At 38.7% G+C, this 19,790-nt stretch overlaps 2 protein-coding genes across 2 annotated transcripts; one reads left to right on the forward strand and one right to left on the reverse strand.

Moving 5' to 3' along the window:
• On the reverse strand, positions 1-1,946 carry LOC138902107 (uncharacterized). Its single transcript, XM_070189920.1, has 3 exons — positions 1,565-1,946; positions 187-671; positions 1-138 (listed from the first exon to the last, which is right to left on the reverse strand). Exons 1-3 carry the CDS (start codon positions 1,944-1,946, stop codon positions 1-3), a joined length of 1,005 nt encoding a protein of 334 aa, XP_070046021.1.
• Positions 1,947-9,036: 7,090 nt separating this feature from the next.
• On the forward strand, positions 9,037-14,289 carry LOC104101142 (protein NLP3-like). Its single transcript, XM_009608563.4, has 5 exons — positions 9,037-9,282; positions 10,249-10,781; positions 12,100-12,147; positions 12,255-13,603; positions 13,709-14,289. The coding sequence occupies exons 1-4, from the start codon at positions 9,159-9,161 to the stop codon at positions 13,428-13,430; spliced, it is 1,881 nt and encodes a 626-aa protein (XP_009606858.2). The 5' UTR covers positions 9,037-9,158; the 3' UTR covers positions 13,431-13,603; positions 13,709-14,289.
• Positions 14,290-19,790: the final 5,501 nt, after the last annotated feature.

Consider the following 19,790-nt stretch of genomic DNA (forward strand, 5'->3'; position numbering starts at 1 on the left):
CTACAAAGCCTTCTCATCCTCATCATGATTCAACAACACAGCTTCCAAGGTATCTTCAACATTTATCATAGCACTTGTGTCACCGACAATTACTTCAGTCACAATATCCACAAACGAACACACTTCGTTGCTATTTGGCTACCTCATTGATTTACAAACATGGAACACCACTTTTTCATCGCCCACCCGGAAGGTGAGCTCGCTAGCTTCCTTATCAACTAAGGCCTTTCCTGTAGCAAGGAAAGATCTCCCCAAAATGATTGGCACCTCGTAGTCAACCTCACATTCAAGTATCACAAAATCTGTGGGAAGGATGAACTTGTCGACCCGAACTAACATATCATCAATTATCCCCAATGGCTTTTTCATTGTACGATCTGCCATTTGCAACCTCATGGATGTGGGTCTTGGTTGCCCAATCCCCAATGTTTTGAACACAGAATAGGGCATCAAGTTAATGCTTGCCCCCAAGTCACATAAAGCTTTGGCAAAATCGGCACTCCCAGTAGTGCACGAGATTGTGAAAGCACCAGGGTCTTCCAACTTTGGAGCCATGGAGTGCACAATAGCACTCACTTGATATATCATTTTGACCATTTCACAGTTCATTGATCTCTTCTTTGTTACCAAATCCTTCATGAACTTGGCATATTCTGGCATTTGTTCTAAGGCTTCAACCAACGACACATTTATGGACAAACTTTTTATCATATCAATGAATTTCTGGAATTGATTCTCATTGTTTTGCTTTGCAAGTCTTTGAGGGTATGGAGGAGGAGGCATTGGCATTGGTGCCTTAGCCTTTGGCACTACTCTGGCATGTCAATCACGTGCTCCCTAGACGAGTTCACATCTTCTTGCGTCTCCTCCACATTTTCATCAATATCAATCCTCGCTTCTTCATTAGCTTGAACATCATTGCTTGGCTCATCATCATCTTGCACCAACATATCATCACCCACATGTCTTCTTTGGTTTGAGGTACTAGCAACTCCACCTCTCCCACTTCTTGTTGTTACGGCCATTAGATGCCCCGTATTCCTACCTTTCGGGTTCACCATCTTATCTTTAGGTGGTTCCCCCTTTGGGCGAGTATTTAAAGCTTGAGAAATTTGGCTAAGTTGAACCTCCAAGTTGCGGATAGAAGTGTTGTGGGAGGCTAATTGGGCATCAGAGTCGGTGTTTTTCTCCATCATTTGCTTAAACATGTTTTCAATCCATCCCATTTCACTATTGAAAGAACTAGGACCTTGCGACGGATATGGAGGCGGGTTGTTTGGTTGTTGATACATTGGGGATCTCTGAAAGCCCGACCCCCGATTTCCTTGATTGCTATTGTTCCAACCCCCTTTATTATTGTTGCCTCCCCAATTGTTTTGATTGTTACCACCCCAATTACCTTGATTATTTCCTCCCCAATTGCCTTGATTACCTTGATTACCCCAATTGCTTTGATTATTGTTGTTTCCACCACTCCAATTTTCTTGGTGGCCTTGGTTGTTCAAATTTCCTTGGTTTCCTTGTGATCTCCATTGTTGTTGATTTGGAGCATTGCTTCTTTGACCTTGATAATTGTTGACATATTGAACCTCTTCATCTTGCTCATCACATGAATCATCTTTATTATACCCACTATTACTTTGCTCAAATTGTTCCGGATGGTTTTGTACTTGTTGACCTCGTTGTCGTCTCTTGTTTACCATCATGTTCACCCCTTCCATAGCATTCACCTGTTTCAGCCCTTGAACCTGTTGAAGTTGAGCCTTGGCCAATTGGTTCATGCTGGTTGTCAACTCTGCAATAGCTTGCCCATGATCATGTAGCTCCTTGTGTAGGTGAATAACATTTGGGTCACCCTGAGGAACATTGGCTCTACTTTGCCATGCCGAAGAGGTGTCCTCCATCTCATCCAAGATTTCACAAGCTTCAAAGTAAGGCGTATTCATGAAGTTACCCCCAGCGAGTTACTTTACCACACACTGATTTGTTATGTTGACCCCCCTATAGAAGGTCTGTTGGATCATGGCCTCGGTCATATCATTGTTCAGGCATTCTTTGACCATGGTACGATATCTTTCCCAAATCTCGTCTAATGGTTCATTGGGCTCTTGTTTGAAAGCTAGAATTTCATCCCTTAGTATAGCCATGTGCCTCAGAGAGAATAATTTGGCAATGAACTTCTCGGCCAACTCATCCCAAATGTGGATGGAATGATTTGGCAATCTCTCTAACCAGTCCAAAGCCTTTCCCCGTAGATAAAAGGGAAATAGCCTTAACCGCAGTGCATCCTCGGAGACATTTGTTTGCTTGCTCCCCCAACAAGTATCGAAAAAACCCTTGAGATGCTTGTAGGCATTTTGGTGTGGAGCTATGGTGAAGAAACCCCGCTGCTTAAGCAGTGTAAGCATCACGTTGCTTATTTGGAAGTTTCCCGCCCTAATTCGGGGCGGGACTATTGCACTTGCATAGCCCTCATTCAGCAACACCCGCTGCACTGCTCTTGGTGGAGATGGGGGAGGGTTTGGGACATTATCATTAGGCGGTCGGCCTCGCCTGTTTACTTGAGACTCGGGATGAACCTCATCCACTTGATCATCATCTACCTCATCCCCCAATGGTAAATTTTCGAGGGGGTCGTTGTTAAGGGCCATTTTATACCTAAAAGCAATTCACAAACAAAATTAGTGATTTGGAAGGAAAGAAAGACAAAACACACAAATACCTAGATATATAGCTAAATCCGTTTAACTCCCCGGCAACGGCGTCAAAACTTGAGCTCGACCAAACCCACACCATAATTAGGTAGTGAGGCAGTCGATGCAATAATAAATCCAACGAAGGTCGGGATCGAATCTACAGGGAGTTAGAATATGGGATTAGGTGTATATCTAAGTTAATTACAAGTTTTGGCTCCAATTACATTTCCATAACCTGATTGGTGTTCTAGTTCTACTTTACTATATTGTTTGCAAGTATAAAACTAAGGACAATATTTTTGGTTTTGAGTTTTTCAAATAATTAAAAGGGACTAGGGTCGTGACTTCTACCTAGGTGGTTATCTAATGGGTTGTAAACTCCAGGGAAAATTTAATTAGTTGGGGTCGTGATGTAGCAATCGCATCCGGGTACTCACTCTATACCTCTTGGTAGTTTGAGTGATTGTGCCCAATTTGGCTTTCTCAAGTCCAATTGGGTATTTGCACAATACAAGTGATATTAGTTCAAGTCGGGTATTGCTATCTCTAGGTTTAACCCTTTAATTGGGGCTATCAATTTCTTGAGTTTACCTCAATTTCTTGTTAGCCAAGTTTTCCTAGACTTAGTCTCTCTTTCTCAAGTAGAGGCTAAGTCGAATAGGCATGAATCAATGCTTGCAACCATTGATTCTAGGATTCAATCATGAACAAGGCTAAATATCACTATCTCAATAAAAAATAAGCCCTAAATTAAACACCCATCAAATACCCACACTAGGGTTGGGTCATAACCCTAGCTAAATTTAGCTACTCATGAAAAGTACAGAAATCAAAGAAGAAATTAAGATAGAATGCATATTAATTGATTAGGAAAAGAAAATCCAATGTATAGATGTTAATCTAATACAACAATCCTCAAAATATCAAAGAAAACAGCTCAAGTGCTCTTCTATAACATCACTTCACCTAAAAATGACAAAAAGTTCTATTTATACTAAGCTAAAAATATCTGACAAAATTGCCCCTGCGGAGATTGTGCGGCCGTATAATTCTGGTGCGGTCCGCACATTGAGCTTCTGCGGCCTCACAATTATTGTGCGGTCCGCATTCTTGGAATTTTGGGCTTGGAACTTCGGCCTTCGGGGCTTCTGCGGTCCGTATAAAAACGAGTGTGGCCGCACTTCTGATTGTGTGATCACTTAAAAATGATGCGGTCCGCACTCCTTGACTTTGAACTTGAATCCAACTCTCTGATTCTTCACTCCTGCTGACCGCATAATAGTGAGTGTGACTGCACTTGATATTCTGCGGCCGCACAATTTTTGTGCGTTCTGCACTCCTTCAGCTTGCTCAAATACTATTTTCTGAATCTCCTCTCTGCAGTTGCACTAGAATTGTGCGGTCCGCACTGCTGGCCTTTTTGCCCTTTTTTGGTTCTTATTCACTTTTGACTCCTTTATGAGTTGATTTTGACTTCTTTGGCTCATATCCCAATATTCTTGCAAGTAAGCACATTTTGTTAGTTTCCGGGAATGCCTTTAAGCATTTTTGAGCTAAATCACAGTTAAAAGAGAGCAAATAATTGGTCAAAATCCCTACTTATCACATGGCTATAGGCACAGATTGACACTTGGGACCAGCGACATGACCTGATTCCGTCCCCCTCCACCTGACCGGATGGAGACTGAGCATGATTATATGGGCTGGTACCGCAGCGTTACCCGACTTTTCATCGGGAATGCCATTTAAGTTAAATTGTTGTACTGAAGTATTAATGTAAAATATCAATAAGATTTAACAGGAATGGAAACATAATTTTATTTCATACATTCTGCAAGATAACCAAGTACATACACTTATTACAACCACATTACGGAAACAAAACACTACGTGTATCCTTGATAGTTGGGTACATTAGATGAACTTCCACCAGGAGCTAGATTACCACCACCACCCAAACCAACTGAAGGACATTTACGATAGTCGTGTCCTATTTGCGAGCATATGCCACATCTGCGCGCATAAATAGTATCACCAACATCCATTTGGTTCTGTATATGCGTTCTTTTTTGCACTTATCGCTGACACAAAAACTTCTTGTTACACACCATTTTAAATGGTTCCGGCGGCCAATAATACTCAGTACCCACTGGCTGCAACTGTCCACTATAGGTGTTTAAGTATGCAGCAATACTATATTCTTTATCAACGTAGTTGGTTGGCCCTAAACTTGTATGTTGAAAGCACTTGATGGCATGTGAGCACGGCATGTGGTAGATGGACCATTTCCCACAAGAGCATAACCTTCTGAATTCATTTACGGTGTGTATTATTCCCCCCGTTGTGATGGATAGTGGTGCAAACTTCAAAAATATTTTGCTCGTTGCAATACTGCAAAAATGAATGCCAATGTGCTCGCTTCCTATATTTCTCAAATCTTTTCATTGGTATTGGCATAAATTCAACACCCTTTTTCATCAATGACGATGTATATGTATCCCTTTCAATAAACCTCTCTGCCATCAGCTTGAATGACATCCGCACCATGGCAATGACATACAATCTTCGTGCAGACTTCAATAACCCGTAGAAAGACTCTGACACATCTGTAGTCAGAATTTCCATCTTCTGCCACCATCCACATGCAAAGTCCACTTGTCAAGCTCATGTCGCATCAACCAACGATAGGCTCCCTCGTCTTCCTGCCTGATAGATTCCATGCACCTCCTGAATTTACACTCTTGGTGATATGTTGCAGCCATCCACATTAAATCATGCAAATCCTTGTTGGGATATGCCTTCTGGAAATTGGCCTTCAGGAGCCTCACACAGTAACGGTGGTAGGCATACGGTTCCTGCCATGCACGCAAATTCTGTACAGAACTTAAAATACCACCATGCCGATCAGATATTAGACAAATACCTAAACGTTGTTTGATAACGTGCTCTTTCAAGTGGTTCAAAAATAGTGTCCACGTCTCTTGGCTTTCATTGGCACAAATAGCAAAAGCTAAGGAAAATATACTTCCATTAGCATCTACTGCAATGACGATCAACAGCTTGATATCATACTTTCCATACACATGAGTCTCATCTATGGATATTACCGGACGGCAATGCACAAAACCATCAATTGCTGTTTAAATGCCCTGAACACGTATCTGAATATATATTCTGGTATTTTCGGACTCTGCTCAAGCTTCCATTCAATAACAGTCCCGGGATTAAAGTGTTGCAATGCGGCCATGTACCTGGGTAGAGATGCAAATGACTTATCCCAGTTACCATAAATAATTTCAAATGCACGTTTGCGCCGGAGAAATATCTTTCTTTTAGTAATGATACACCTATATTCCTGGTGGACGGATGTAATACACTCTTTGATCTTGTACCTTTTGAACGCTTCAATGTGTGAAACCAAGATAAGAGAAATCAAGTCAACATCCAAGTTGAAGTGATTCCCACTAAATATGTCCATTTCACAATTGTGGGTGCCAATGTATTTACCCATAACCCATATATTTGTTTTCTTCTTCTTCGCACGCATCATCCAATTACAACCCGTAAACCATCTACATCAAACAACCTTGTATACATCCGGAGTTGACTCACATACCATCATCTCACGACACTCTTATACGCTGTATATTTTCACCGCCCTGCTTAGGTGCGCTTTATCAGGAAAAAGCATGCCCTTTGACAGCACCGTTGGTTTAGACGCATCCCACATTGCTGTCCGAATTTTATCAGTATCCCTTGTGAGGGCATCCACATCCGGCATACTTGGTAAATGATCAAGGTAGGGAATCTCCCTTGAATGAAACGACACATGGGACTCGTACACTCTTGGTCTAACGGGGGGTGGAGCATGCTCCCTCGTCAAATCAGGTCCAGCATTCTCTTCCTCCTCATCATCACCCTCATCAAGGAAGGGTGTGTCATCTCCGGACTCATCAGCATTGTTTTCATAATCACTGTGTTCTTTCTGACTCTGTGCATCTGCCAGATCCCGATTAAATATGTCATCTTCGGGCAATTGAGCCAGGACATGACGTTCAAGTTACTCGTTTTCACTGCACAACCAACAAAATAATGAGTTACTCAAATTGATAAATACTTTACATATAGCTATATCACTTCACTTACAAATCGTAATGTGTTAACATCCCATGATGGACATCATCCTGTTGGTGATGACTCTCGGATAGGCCACCATGATTCAACACACCAGAACTACGCATATTCTAACTGGGTGTTGGTTCATAACTTATAAAATTTATATCTGGCGGGTACCCATTATAGAATATATGAGTATTAATACAAATTCAATACAATAAAAATAAACATCGTAACACAAAGGAAAATTGAAGTTTACCACTCGTTTTGTGGATCATGTAAAGTAGGAGAGAAATTATTTTCTCTCTCCTCATTCGCCCGTAGAGATAAGTTTAGATCAAGCCAAACTCTTTCAGCCGGAACCTGTTCGGCTAAAACTATTCCAAAATAACCACCCGATGACTGAGGGATATCCCTGCTTTGCGCAACCTCATTATTGCGAACGTCTTCAGCCTTGACGTACATTTCCAATATTTTTATCAAAAGAAATTTTCGGTATTCATCCGGAGTACTCAAAAAATCACTCAGAGTTTCATCATCCTCGATGTTAAACTCAGCATAACAAGCAACCCCTTGCGGAATGACGGAATACAGATATCTTCTGGTTACTTTTAGGTTCACCGAACGTTTGCTCACACTCATTTTTTACATAACAACGATATCAATCTATCATACTCCATTGTAAGTGGCAACTTAACATGACACTGTGGAGATAAACTATAGCTTACTGAGTTATTCGCCACCACAACCTCACCCTCCCCCCTCCCCCCAATATAATGAAACCCTAATTTTTTCTTCTTCAGACATTATGACAAAATGCAAAACAACTTAACAAAGAAAAATTTAACAAGACTTGAAAATTTTTCTAAATGGATTTTTACAAAATCCTTAACGTATTTAAATAAGGCAATGCCCAATCCGAGGGGTCGTATTTTTTTAGGTATAGCGCCTTAAATAAGGGCACTATACCCATTTGATTTATTGTTATGTCAGTTAAGCGCAAAATAATTATTGGCGGGCCCACAAAATATGTATAGCATCTTAATAAACGGCGTTATACTTACCCGTCTTTTCATATTCACGTATAACGCCCTTTAAAAGGGCGCTATATGTATTTTGATTACTAAGTTTTTTTTCCACCTATATTTGTGTCTTGAGTCCAAAAACTCATTATTTTGGTTCCGGACTCGGGGAAATACTTGTTACTAATGGGAATCTTAGAAGAGCTACGTGTACTTTTTTCACAAAATGTATTTATTGAATTTAAGTATATACTGTTGCAACTTAAATATTCTTTTATATCAGTGGTGGAGCCAATTTAGTTTAAAGAGAGTCAAACAACGACGAAATTAGAATTTTCATTAAGAAGTGTCAAAATATAAAAAGGTAAATATATGAAAAAGTCAAGGATATTCAATATATAGTATGTATACATATAAAAATAAAATTACCTAACTACACAATATAATTTTACCCGTGAGGGGTGTCATTGACAATCCTTGATATAAGATGGCTCTGACACTGGTGTGAAATTGACACCCCTTTATAGAAAAATTACACTGTGTAACTAGTTCAAAATTTTATTTTTATGTATATTTATTATATACCTCTACAGGGTACCCCATACCGTGGGAATATATTGGGCATGTTATTATTATTGTATATTTATTATATCTTGAGTCCCTTTAGCTTCTTCATGTACCCAGGTCTAGAGGCACACTTATGCTATATCAAGAGGGGTCACCGACACCCATAAAGTTAGACAAAAATTGCATATATGCATGTAAATGTTTTTAAAAAATAGTGACATATTAGTAACAGACATACTATATACAAAATAAATTTTGGTTGAATACAAAAGTGTATCCGTGGGTCCGCCTCTACGTGTACTTACTTTTATATTTTGATACCCAAGTAAAATTTCTAGCTCGGCCATTACTATTAATAAAAGGTAATGTTTATTAAAGGATTTATAAATATTTTTTACCCTGTCTATATTAGAAGTTAAACTCGAAATGAATTTAAGTTATACAGGTGCATGAGCATATTTACAAACTGAAATCAGAAAATGGCATTCATTCTAAGTCATAGGAAAGTCGCAGTATAAAATAATCCTAGCATCCAATTACAGCTGAGTCGAAAAGCATAAACGTGATATCCTCCTTTACACACAGCTCAGAGTATACTTTGACCTTTTGGATCATTTGAGCAGGGTAAGTAGTAAAGAAAATTAATACAGCACAGCACTAATCTATGTGGACTACACAAAAAAAACTACAAGTTTTGCTTTCTTTTAATTCATCAGTCTTGATTTCTTTCTGCTGCTGATAATTAAGTTTTTTCATAATGCCTGTTGAACTCAAATTTTCTTACAGAAAACAAGGTGATGGAATTATAAATCGGTGGGTTTTCTGGGCTAATCGTAATGGGGAGGAGCTGAACCATGTTAAATCTCTCTTCCAATTTCTCAGTGAGTTCTTCTATCTCTCTGTTTTGTGCATGTGTGGTTTTTTGGGTTTTCGCTTTTTCATCAATTTGTGTGTCACTATTTGAAAGATTTTTGAATTTGTGGTCTAAAACAAGTTTATAGACATTTGTATGACTATAAATCATTTAGCTAAGGGTAAAATGAGAAGTACTTCTCCACCCTACCTCCAGTGGCGAAGCTAAGAATTTTGAAAAGGTTGTTCAAGGTTTAATATGTAATTTTTGATATATATATATGTACTGAAAGTAATTTTTGATATGTATACATAGTATAATTTTCTATATACTCAGTATAATTTTTCCGATGAAGGATGTAGTATAATTTTTCCGATGAAGGATGTTCGACTGAACACCCTTCACTCTATGTGGCTACACCACTGCGTGTCTTCGAGGGACAGTTAAACTAGCGACTCATCTCGAACCTGCCTCCGGTGGGGAAGCCAAGAATTTTGAAAAGGGTGTTCAAGGTTTAATATATATGTATAGAAAGTAATTTTTGATATGTATACATAGTATAATTTTCTATATACTCAGTATAATTTTTTCGATGAAGGGTGTTCAATTGAACACCCTTCACTCTATGTAGCTACACCACTGCTTGTCTCTGAGGTACTATTAAACTAGCAGCTCATGAATGCTGCCACTCGCCTTTGACCATAGCCTCTCAGTTAACTAGCTACTTCGTCAAAAGTTAAATTGTTTGTAAATATAAAAAATTGTCATTCTTTTTGGGCAGCCTAAAAAGGAAAGTATGCCACGTAAAATGGAACAAAGAGAGTACATTCTATTTTCATTTTGTATAATATTGGTCTAATTAAGATGAGATTAAATGGAGCAAATGGAGATTCCTATAGCCCAACTTGCTTGGATTGCGGCGTAATAGTTGTTATTGTTGTGTTGTTTTGAAATTCTTTGACATCAATGTTGTCCAACTTTTTTCATTGGATAGGAGATTCTACTCACACTGATACACATGGTGACAGTCAAATAAACAGATTGACAATCAAGAATCTAGTTGAGCTTCTTGATGTTCAAGGAACTTGTTTGATTCAATTTTGGGCACCTATAAGGATTAATGGGGTGCAGACTTTTTTAACAACAGCAGACCAGCCTTTTGCTCTTAATGGCAAGATTCACGAGGGTCTGTGGGCGTACAGGCGTGTGTGTCTCCATACTATAGCTTCAGTCGACACCACAGATATCGCTGCAGCTAAACGCATCCATGTCCATGGCCGTCCAGCCCGTGTCTTCAGAAGTGGAATGCCTGAATTCAGCCCTCATGTCAGATACTATTACATGGATGAATACCCTTTGCGCAATTTTGCAATGTGTTTGGGAGTAGGTAGTTATTGGACTGTGCCAGTGTTTGAGAGTTCAGGGGACCATTGCATTGGCGTACTGGAATATGTATTCGACGCAAATGAAGGTCTTGATCTTTGCTCTATCTTAGACCGTTTCATCAACAATCACAGAATTCTTAAGGTATATCCTATATGCCCCTACTTTTCTTAGAGTTTAACTTTTATACACTGCCTTTGTTAAAGGAACTCTATATGTTTGGTCACTTAAAAAGATAAGTACGACTAACTGTGATAACAGGAACTAGTTACTCAGTAAATAAGACAGTCGACCAGCTACAACCAATAGTGTAAATTTTGTATTATGTACCCAATGTGGAGGACTAGGCATCCCAGGAACTTGTTGGATATAGTCTGTTTTTATGGGTTTTCCTTAAGTTGTGGTCAACCATTTTCAACAAAACAGGACGGTAGTAAATGCAATGTTCTCAAGAAGTAATTCTGTGAGTATTGAAAAACCTTGGTAAACAGACGTCACACAACATGCATGTTTTCACTCAGATTTCAATTAAATAAATGAAGTTTTCAAGATTTTACTACATCAAGTAACTTGGGCAAGTGAAATTTTTTATAGCCTTGAAAATTTTGCTTACCAACTTGAAAGTGAAACATTTCAAGAATCAGGGTTAGGAGTCCTGAGAATAACCACTTTTGATGGTTACTCCGTCTGTACCATTGTTATTTTCTGCGTTGACTTTGGTGGAAATTATGAAAATAAGGGTGAGAGGAGATACTCTGTATTGCTTCGAGTGGGTTGTTTACAATCTGGTGGGAAGATGAATTCGTTGCTGAACGTCAAATCACCACCCCGTTTTCATGATATTAGCACCTCTTATGTTCCACCAATAACATAGCTATATGTCAAAGATCACACCAAATTTCCTTGTGTTTTCAGAGTGAAGCTTGAGAGACGTCAAATGGACCTTCTAAATGTAAATTTGTTTAGTATTTGAAAGTTAAAAACTCACTTTAAAATTCTATGTTTTACATGTCTTAGTTTTACCATATTATTAAAGAGAAAGTCGAATGTGGCTAAAATCATGGAACAGCGGTAATACATGTTTTTCTGGTTATTGATGAACTACTTTCTACTATTGATATTTGACACTTAAGAGTAGCATTGGATGGTGTAACGAGAGATGTCCAGAAAGAAATGACTATTTTTCACACAATCAAACAACGTCTCATGGATCAGAAATTATTATAGTTGGTTTCTCATAAAATTGTAGTTCTTAATCTTCTATCCTCGTTGGATTGCTCATCAACAACAATAACAACTACAACGACGGCTCAGTCCCAAACAACTTGGAAACATTCTCCACATAATTGAATGTCTAAACTTGTATCAGATGCTTCCTTGAAATTAGATTTCCTCTATATTTTACAGCCTAGTTTGCTGTTTGTTATATTTCCTACTGCCCTGAAACTTATGTTATTTGCAGACAATGGGTCTGGCTCTCATTCCTTCATGGTTAGCATGCCCTCAAGAGGTAAACTCCTCTCATTGAACATTTATCTTGAACAATGCATGAACCCCTTCAATCTCTCTCTTTTCCTCTTTCCATTCCGTTGATGTAATTTAATTTACTCAAAGCAGATACAAGAAGTATGGGAGCAGGAACTTGCTAAAGTAAAGGAGGCTTTGGAAGTAACATGTAAGACTCACAAGTTACTCTTTGCTCAAACTTGGATTCCTGTGCTTGATTCAAGTAGAACAGAAATGTTGATCACCTCGGCCCCAACAAAATATTGGGGTGATGATATAGCACCTCTTGAATTTTTGGCTATTAGTGACCTACATCATGTACGGATTGGGCAAGGATTGGTTGGAAAAGTGTTTTCATCAAAGGGTTCATGCTTTTGCAGAGATATAACTCAATTAAGCATAGATTTTTACCCCTTAGTACCAATTGCACGCTCTGCTGGATTTACCGCCTGTTTTGCAATTTTTGTGAGACTGAAGAATGTGAGCTGCATGGTACTAGAATTCTTTTTACCTCGTGATGAGGCACTCGATGGAAATCCGCAAAGTTTCTTGAGCAAGCTATTAGCCACAATTGGAGAACAACTTCCAAGCTTTTCTCTAGATTCAGGACCAAGCTTTTTTGTTGAGGTTATCGGAACTGCTCTTGTTGATGGGCTTGATTTCTTTGAGATAAGCCAACCACAACCAGTGGTTGAACCAAAGGGAAACAAAAAACTGATGCATTTTGATTCCTTGAATCAAGAATCCGCTGATTTAGGAGCTTCAAGTTCAACTGATATAGCAGCTCATTCCATGGAAATTACAAAGGATACCCCTGGTATACATGGTATTGCTATTTCTCAAAAGATTTTGGAATTAGAGAATAAAGAAGAATCTGTGCTGCTAAATTCAGCACACCAACAAGGAGTTGAGGAAGCTGATGCGGTGGACAAAGAAAGGAATTTTGTAAATTTCAAGGAGAATGAAGTTTCCTATACTGATTCAGACATATTTGCAACATTTATTGTTGATCCAGAGCAAAATTTGCAAAAAAACTTGTCTATCAATGAAGCTTCTCTTGATGAAGAACTCAAGTCCTTTGGCATAGGCCAGCATCAACTTCCTTCGATGGTAAAATATGACACCCTCAATCAACTCTCTGATATTGATCCTTTGAGTTCATCTGATTTTGAAGAAATTATAACTGTGGATTATGGATGGGATGCTCGAATGAATCTTCAGTCAAAAGGACAAAGGAGAAACTACACAGCCAGATTTAGCATATCAACACAGAGTGGAGGCAGCTGATGTAGCGGACAAACAAAGGCGTTCTCTGCATGTCAAAGAGAGTACAATTTCCCATAATTGTTCAGAGAAACATAAAAGGATAAAGAGGATAGAAAAGGATTATGGTATTAGTCGTAGTGTTCTAGAACAACAATTTGGAAAGAAACTTTCTGATGCTGCAAAAGATTTAGGAGGTAAGCATATCTTATCAATATAGGCATTTCGCAACTCCATGTACATTCACCACGTTTGATGCAACATGAGTAAGATCTTCCTGTTGTTGTAATTTTTTCTTGCAGTTGCTCGAACTACCTTGAAGCGCATGTGTAGAGACTACGACATATACAGGTGGCCACGTTGTAAGTCTGCAAATGACATATGTTCTGTTTCTGAAAGCAAACCAGTAAAAGGAGTTGAAAAACAGTCAGTGAATTCCAGTCAAGAAGACCTGCAGCCACATGCTACATTGACTGATCAGAGGAAGAAACCTACGGCTACATTTCAGAGTGACAACGCCATGAGCGTAAAGGTAATTTACAATGATGTGACCATAAGGTTTCCGCTCTCTCTTTCATCGGGGAAAATTGATTTGGAAACAGAAGTTGAAAAGAGATTGAAATTAGTACTTATTGGAAGTTATTCTATGAAGTATGAAGATGAAGATAACGATTGGATTGCAATAACTTGTGATTCAGATTTAGAGTATGGAATACACACTTTAAGATCATTAGGAAGAACTACAATGGAGATGTTGGTTGAGCCCTTGAATTGATTTCACTGATTATGTACATGATATATGTCCCCTATTTTTAGTGTACACAACTTGTGTTACATTGTAGAGGTTTTCAACACTCTAAGAATGATATTCCTTGTTTTTCCATCATCTGATTCTGGTTTAATATTTCTAGCTATTTTCCAAGAAAGAAACAAATGTTAGACAAAGTAAGCCATTAATACTTGTATTAGAATAGACTGTCTACATCATACCCCTTGGGTGCGGCCCTTCCTCGGACCCTGCGTGAATACGGGATGCCTTGTGTACCGAGCCACCCTCTTTTTTTAATAGCAGAAACCGAGAAGATCTTCCTATCAACCTTACAATAAGAAAAAAAAGTTAGTGTAAAACATTTATCTTTAGAGGACAAATGTTCCACTGTCTCTTAACCACAATTTTTTCTTTCTAATTTAGTTAGGTATAAATACTCGGTGCAGGTAAGTATTTGCCCGTGAAATTAGTTGGCGTGTTCTAGAAGAACAATTTGAAAAGGAAATTCCTGCAAAAAACGGAGACCACTAGTAATCATAAGACCTAAATTAGAATCTGATACTCAAGTTTCTTCTAATGATATATTTCAGTTTAGATCTTTACTCATTTAGAGAAATAATAGAGCTTTAATATAATCTATGAGAAATTAGGAGAGTTGATGTCTAATAAGAGTGCAGGAAGGTTCTAACAGCAGCTGAAGTAATGCAGAATAATTATGTATGTAAAGTGCGCTTTTTCCAACAGCATAAGCTTTTAAACAAGTTGCATAATTTAACATGGTATTAAAACATGCAGAAGTCGAGATTCAAGTCCTGGTGCAATCCAATATATATTAAAGAGAATTTCTATGTGTATGACTATTGAAAAAGAACCAAACTCGGATGTGACAGGGGCATGTTGAAGATATAATTATATAAATTAAAATGTTTCATCTCTAACGGCTTAAACTGTTGGGAATAAACCCCCACAGAAATAATATTCACGGTAATAAAAGCGGAATAATAACGTAACACCGAGATAGGGTAATTAACAAGATTAAAAGAGTGACAACGGCACCAAGGTTTTTACGTGAAAATCCTTTTGAATAAGGGAAAAATCACAGCCCGAGAGGAGCAACTGATATCACTATAGCAATGACTTTTACACTTTATAAGTCCGAGTAAAATACGCCAAAGACCACTACAACACTCAAAAGAAATAACCCTCTTTTGATATTCTGACCTTATAACAATATTGATCACACTCTCTATTTTTCTCACAAACTATTTTCTTATACCTTGTTTGTGATGCCTCACTCTTTCTTTCTCTCTTTGTTGGTGTGTTTTACAAATAAAAGTAGAGGCACCTATTTATAGTTGCAGAATGCCCATGATGATATATGTAATGACATCAACATCTACTGTAAAAGTCAGCTTGTACATGTAAAATCAAAGAACAATTGGTGCCCAAATCTTTTCTAGTATTGATTTGGTTGGCTTGAAATTTTGCAAAGCCAAAGAAAACTTCTCTTCTTTCATATGGGCCATGGGATGGACCCAACAAATCTCCCCCTCCAGTCCCATGCACCTGAAGGAGGTAACTCTAGTTTTTCATATAGAGTTCATGTCGACAAGTTTTTTGCATAGTTCGAACATGTCTCTTGGTACCACCTTGGTCAGCCTATCTGAAGGATTCTCACTTGTATGGATCTTCTTGACCTACATAGATCCACCCTCTATCTTTTCTCAAATCCAGTGACATCTCACGTCGATATGCTTCGTCCTTGCATGATACATAGTATTTTTGCTCAAGTCTATTGCACTTTGACTGTCGCAATAGACTATATATTCCTTCCGGTGCAATCCAAATTCTTGAAGAAACTGTTTTATCCATATAATTCAGTAGCGGCAATATACTCTACTTCAGTTGTAGAGAGTGCAACACACTTTTGCAACTTCGACTGCCATGATATAGCTCCCCTTGAAAATGTGAACAAGTATCCAGTAGTAGATTTACGATTTATCAAGATCACATGTCATATCAGCATCTGTGTAGCCCTTTAAGATTAGACCAGATCCTCCAAAACACAAGCAATCTCCAGTAGTACCTCTCAGGTACCTCAATATCCACTTGACTGTTTCCCAATGTTCTTTTCTAGGATTTTAAAGGAACCTGCTAACAACACCAACTGCATGAGCAATATCAGGTCTGGTGCATACCATTGCATACATCAAGCTTCCGACTGCTGAAGAATAAGGAACTCTAGCCATGTTCTCTTTCTCCTCCATTGTTGTAGGACACATCTTCTTGCTCAACTTAAATGACCAACAAGAGGTGTGCTGACTGGCTTAGCACTTTTCATGTTGAAGCGTTCCAGTACATGTTCAATGCACCTCTCCTGAGATAGCCACAACTTTCTGCTTGTTTGCTCTCGAACTATCTTCATCCCCATAATTTGTTGTATTGGGAAGTCCTTCATATCAAATTACTTAGACAAATCTCTTTTCAACTTTGCAATCAGCTCATTATCTTGTCCTACAATCAACATGTCATCCACATACAACAACAATATAATAAAATTGTTATCAGAAAATCTTTTAAAGTATACACATGGATAAGAATAAGTCTTTGTGTAGGTTTGATTTTTCATGAATGATTCAAACTTCATGTACCACTGCCTTGGTGCCTGCTTCAACTGTCACGCCCCGACCTCGGGGAGCGCGACCGGTGCTCAACCGAGATAACTGGGCCGAGCAAGCCTGCTAGATCACCTTCTACCCGAACTTACCCTTGAACAAAGAGATGATATATTTTATTAACTAGATAATGAGAAGATCATGTGGACAACACCAATTCATTACCATTAGTTACGTCATTTATAATTCTCAAAATACATACACTTTCATATTTTGAAGTGGGACATGAGATGCAAATACAACATTACTAGTTTGACTTTTCCAACACCAAAATACAACCCACGCCATGTCTACGGAGCCTCTAATAGATACTCAAGAGTACTATGATAGTGCCGGCAATAAGGACACGGCTATACCTCAAAACATAATACACAAGGAACAAAAGACACACGACCCCGAAATAAAGTGAGGCTCACCAAGTCAACTGGGAAGATGGTGTACCGCTATCACTGATCAATGCCACCTGTTGTAGAATCACTTGCATCCATTAAAGATGCAGCACCCCCGACAAAAAGTGCATTAGTACATATGAAATAGTACTAGTATGAATGACTAAACACCCTCTCAATAGAAAAGGTAATAATACGAGGAAGAACAATAATAGAATCAATGGGAGCCTCAAACAATACCAGAACATCAAGTTAGGAGCAAGATAAGATTTCAAGTAAATTTCCATATTTTAGGTTGGGAGATCTTTAGTACCGAGATACCACCGTGTTTTTAGCACGGAGTCCGATTTCGGCCCGATCGGCTAAGTCGTCTCATCGGAGACATCCAATTACAACACCACCATGTGCATGACATGGCGTTCGATCTCAGCCCGATCGACTAAGCCATCTCATCACAATGTTGTGTGGGTCGACATCACATTCCGCAAGCAATCATCTCATCCTAAATAAGGGGAATAATCTCATCACATCAATCTCATCCCAATTAAGGGGAATAATCTCATCACATTAATACAGGGATTTACCCCAAGATTACTCCTACACCGACACGTGTAGTTTCGGGGTTAGGTTATTTCGACTTACCCTTCCTCGGTGACTAAACGCTACTCCCAAAGAATTTATTATTTAATGGATTCTCAGCTCATTTCATAATCTTTCGCACATCTTTCCATTTCATTGGCACTAGTGGCCACAATTTTAATATCATTCTTGGCACGTCGGCCATATTTCATATTTCATACTCACCCCTATAACTTTCACGTGTTACCATGGATTATCATCAATAAGAGAATTTCAAATCAAGTCTTTAAGTTCATATATGAGCAGTAAGAGTTGTAAGCACATTGAGTTTTATTCCACCATTTGGCATAACAACTTTCATTTGAAACACGAATTTAAGTCATAACATTTTAATACACAAACTATACTTGAACACATTTCCGAAGAATAACATAATGTGATAGGGGCATTTGGAACACATATTGAGCATATATCTTTCGACACAAAGCTTATTCAGAATAGTCAAATTTATAAGGAATGACTCGGAACTTGAGAAATAAGAACTTGGCCCATCAAACTTGAGGCGTATGAGAACATCATGCAATTTTATTCTAAGAGAGAAGTTTAGCCAACATACCTTGTTTTGAGCTTTCCTTAAGTTACTACAATGTTCCGAAAATCCTAGCAAGTTCAATCTACTTAGAGATATAACAAAATTGAACCATAATTAGGAAGATATCCGTGGGTTCAGGTCATTTAAGCATTTTATCAAACACTAGGTGTGCATCTTGATTTCAAGGTTCTTCTATGGTGGATTCCCTCATCCCACAATCCAGTCTTTACCTATTAGTGCTCAACGACCTTCCCCCAAACCTTATTTGTACATGCTTGTATAAATAATATTCTCACACCCAATAATCACACTCCCCATTACCCATCTTCTACCCCAAATTCGAAATTAAACACTAGGGTATGGAACCTTACCTCTTAGATGAAGACCTTGTGAGTTTTCCTTGTGAATGTTCCAATTCTTGAGCAAGGATTGATGAATAATTAGCTTAGGGATTTCTCTTCTCACTCTAGAGCACCCCCTCTCTCTAAAAGTAGCAGTTGGAACCCTCTGAAATAACCCCCAAGGGCATTTTATAAAAATGAGATCGGTTGAAATTTTCCCAAACTTAAGCTTAAGAAGTCGGGTCTGCGGTCGCAGACCGGACTGCAAAATAACTATGCAGTCCGCAAAGAGGACCGCAGAAATGGTCCCAAAAACTGGGTTGTTCGGGTTGGGTCTGCAACAGGCTTGCGTTCCGCAGACCAGTTATGTGGTTGCATAATGCGCCACAAAAGTCTCCCTCCGGAATTTTCGTGCTGAGTATGCGACGGATTGTGTGACCCGCGAAATGGTTATGCGGCCGCATAATAGTCCTCAAAATTAGTTCAATTTCTGATTAACTTAGCGGTCGATCTGCGGTCCACAAAATGGTCCTGCAGTCGCATAGTGGACTGCAGAAATGCCATGTTCTGCAAAATCATTTCTTCAACTCCCCGACGCACGACACAACCCAAAAAGTCCGTACACATTAACCTCCCCCGGCACCATGAAACCACAGGTTCTAGTAAAATATTTTTACGGGGCTTTATATCCTCCCCCACTTAAGATTATTTATCCTCGAATGAGGGTCAAATCCACAATTAGCATCCACTGTGGTCTAACTATTACTTCATACACCAACAATTCCAAATTTTGACTAACTCCCTAAATTTCCAAAAAGTTTGCCAGAGTCTCCCCTGTAACTTGGCCTATCCACCTACTAGACAATCCCAGAAACCAATCCTACCAACATATAAATAAACCAACAACGTAACATAACATGAAAATAATACCAACTGTAGCCTCATAAGCAATATATTACCAGAAAGGAACACTATTAACATAAACTGTACAAGTGATACATAATTCATATGGAATAATTTCATATAAATGATTACATAG

The sequence above is a fragment of the Nicotiana tomentosiformis genome, chromosome 11, assembly GCF_000390325.3.
Source record: "Nicotiana tomentosiformis chromosome 11, ASM39032v3, whole genome shotgun sequence".
Taxonomy (NCBI): domain Eukaryota; kingdom Viridiplantae; phylum Streptophyta; class Magnoliopsida; order Solanales; family Solanaceae; genus Nicotiana; species Nicotiana tomentosiformis.

Coding starts and splice junctions, on each gene's coding strand:
- LOC138902107 (XM_070189920.1), bottom strand. CDS start 1,946: ATGAATACGCCTTACTTTGAAGCTTGTGAAATCTTGGATGAGATGGAG. Junction 672..1,564: donor ATATGTCAACAATTATCAAG/GTCAAAGAAGCA, acceptor CGTTGGTTGAAG/CCTTAGAACAAATGCCAGAA. Junction 139..186: donor CTAGCGAGCTCACCTTCCGG/GTGGGCGATGAA, acceptor TCAATGAGGTAG/CCAAATAGCAACGAAGTGTG.
- LOC104101142 (XM_009608563.4), top strand. CDS start 9,159: ATGCCTGTTGAACTCAAATTTTCTTACAGAAAACAAGGTGATGGAATT. Junction 10,782..12,099: donor ACAATCACAGAATTCTTAAG/GTATATCCTATA, acceptor TGTTATTTGCAG/ACAATGGGTCTGGCTCTCAT. Junction 12,148..12,254: donor GGTTAGCATGCCCTCAAGAG/GTAAACTCCTCT, acceptor TACTCAAAGCAG/ATACAAGAAGTATGGGAGCA.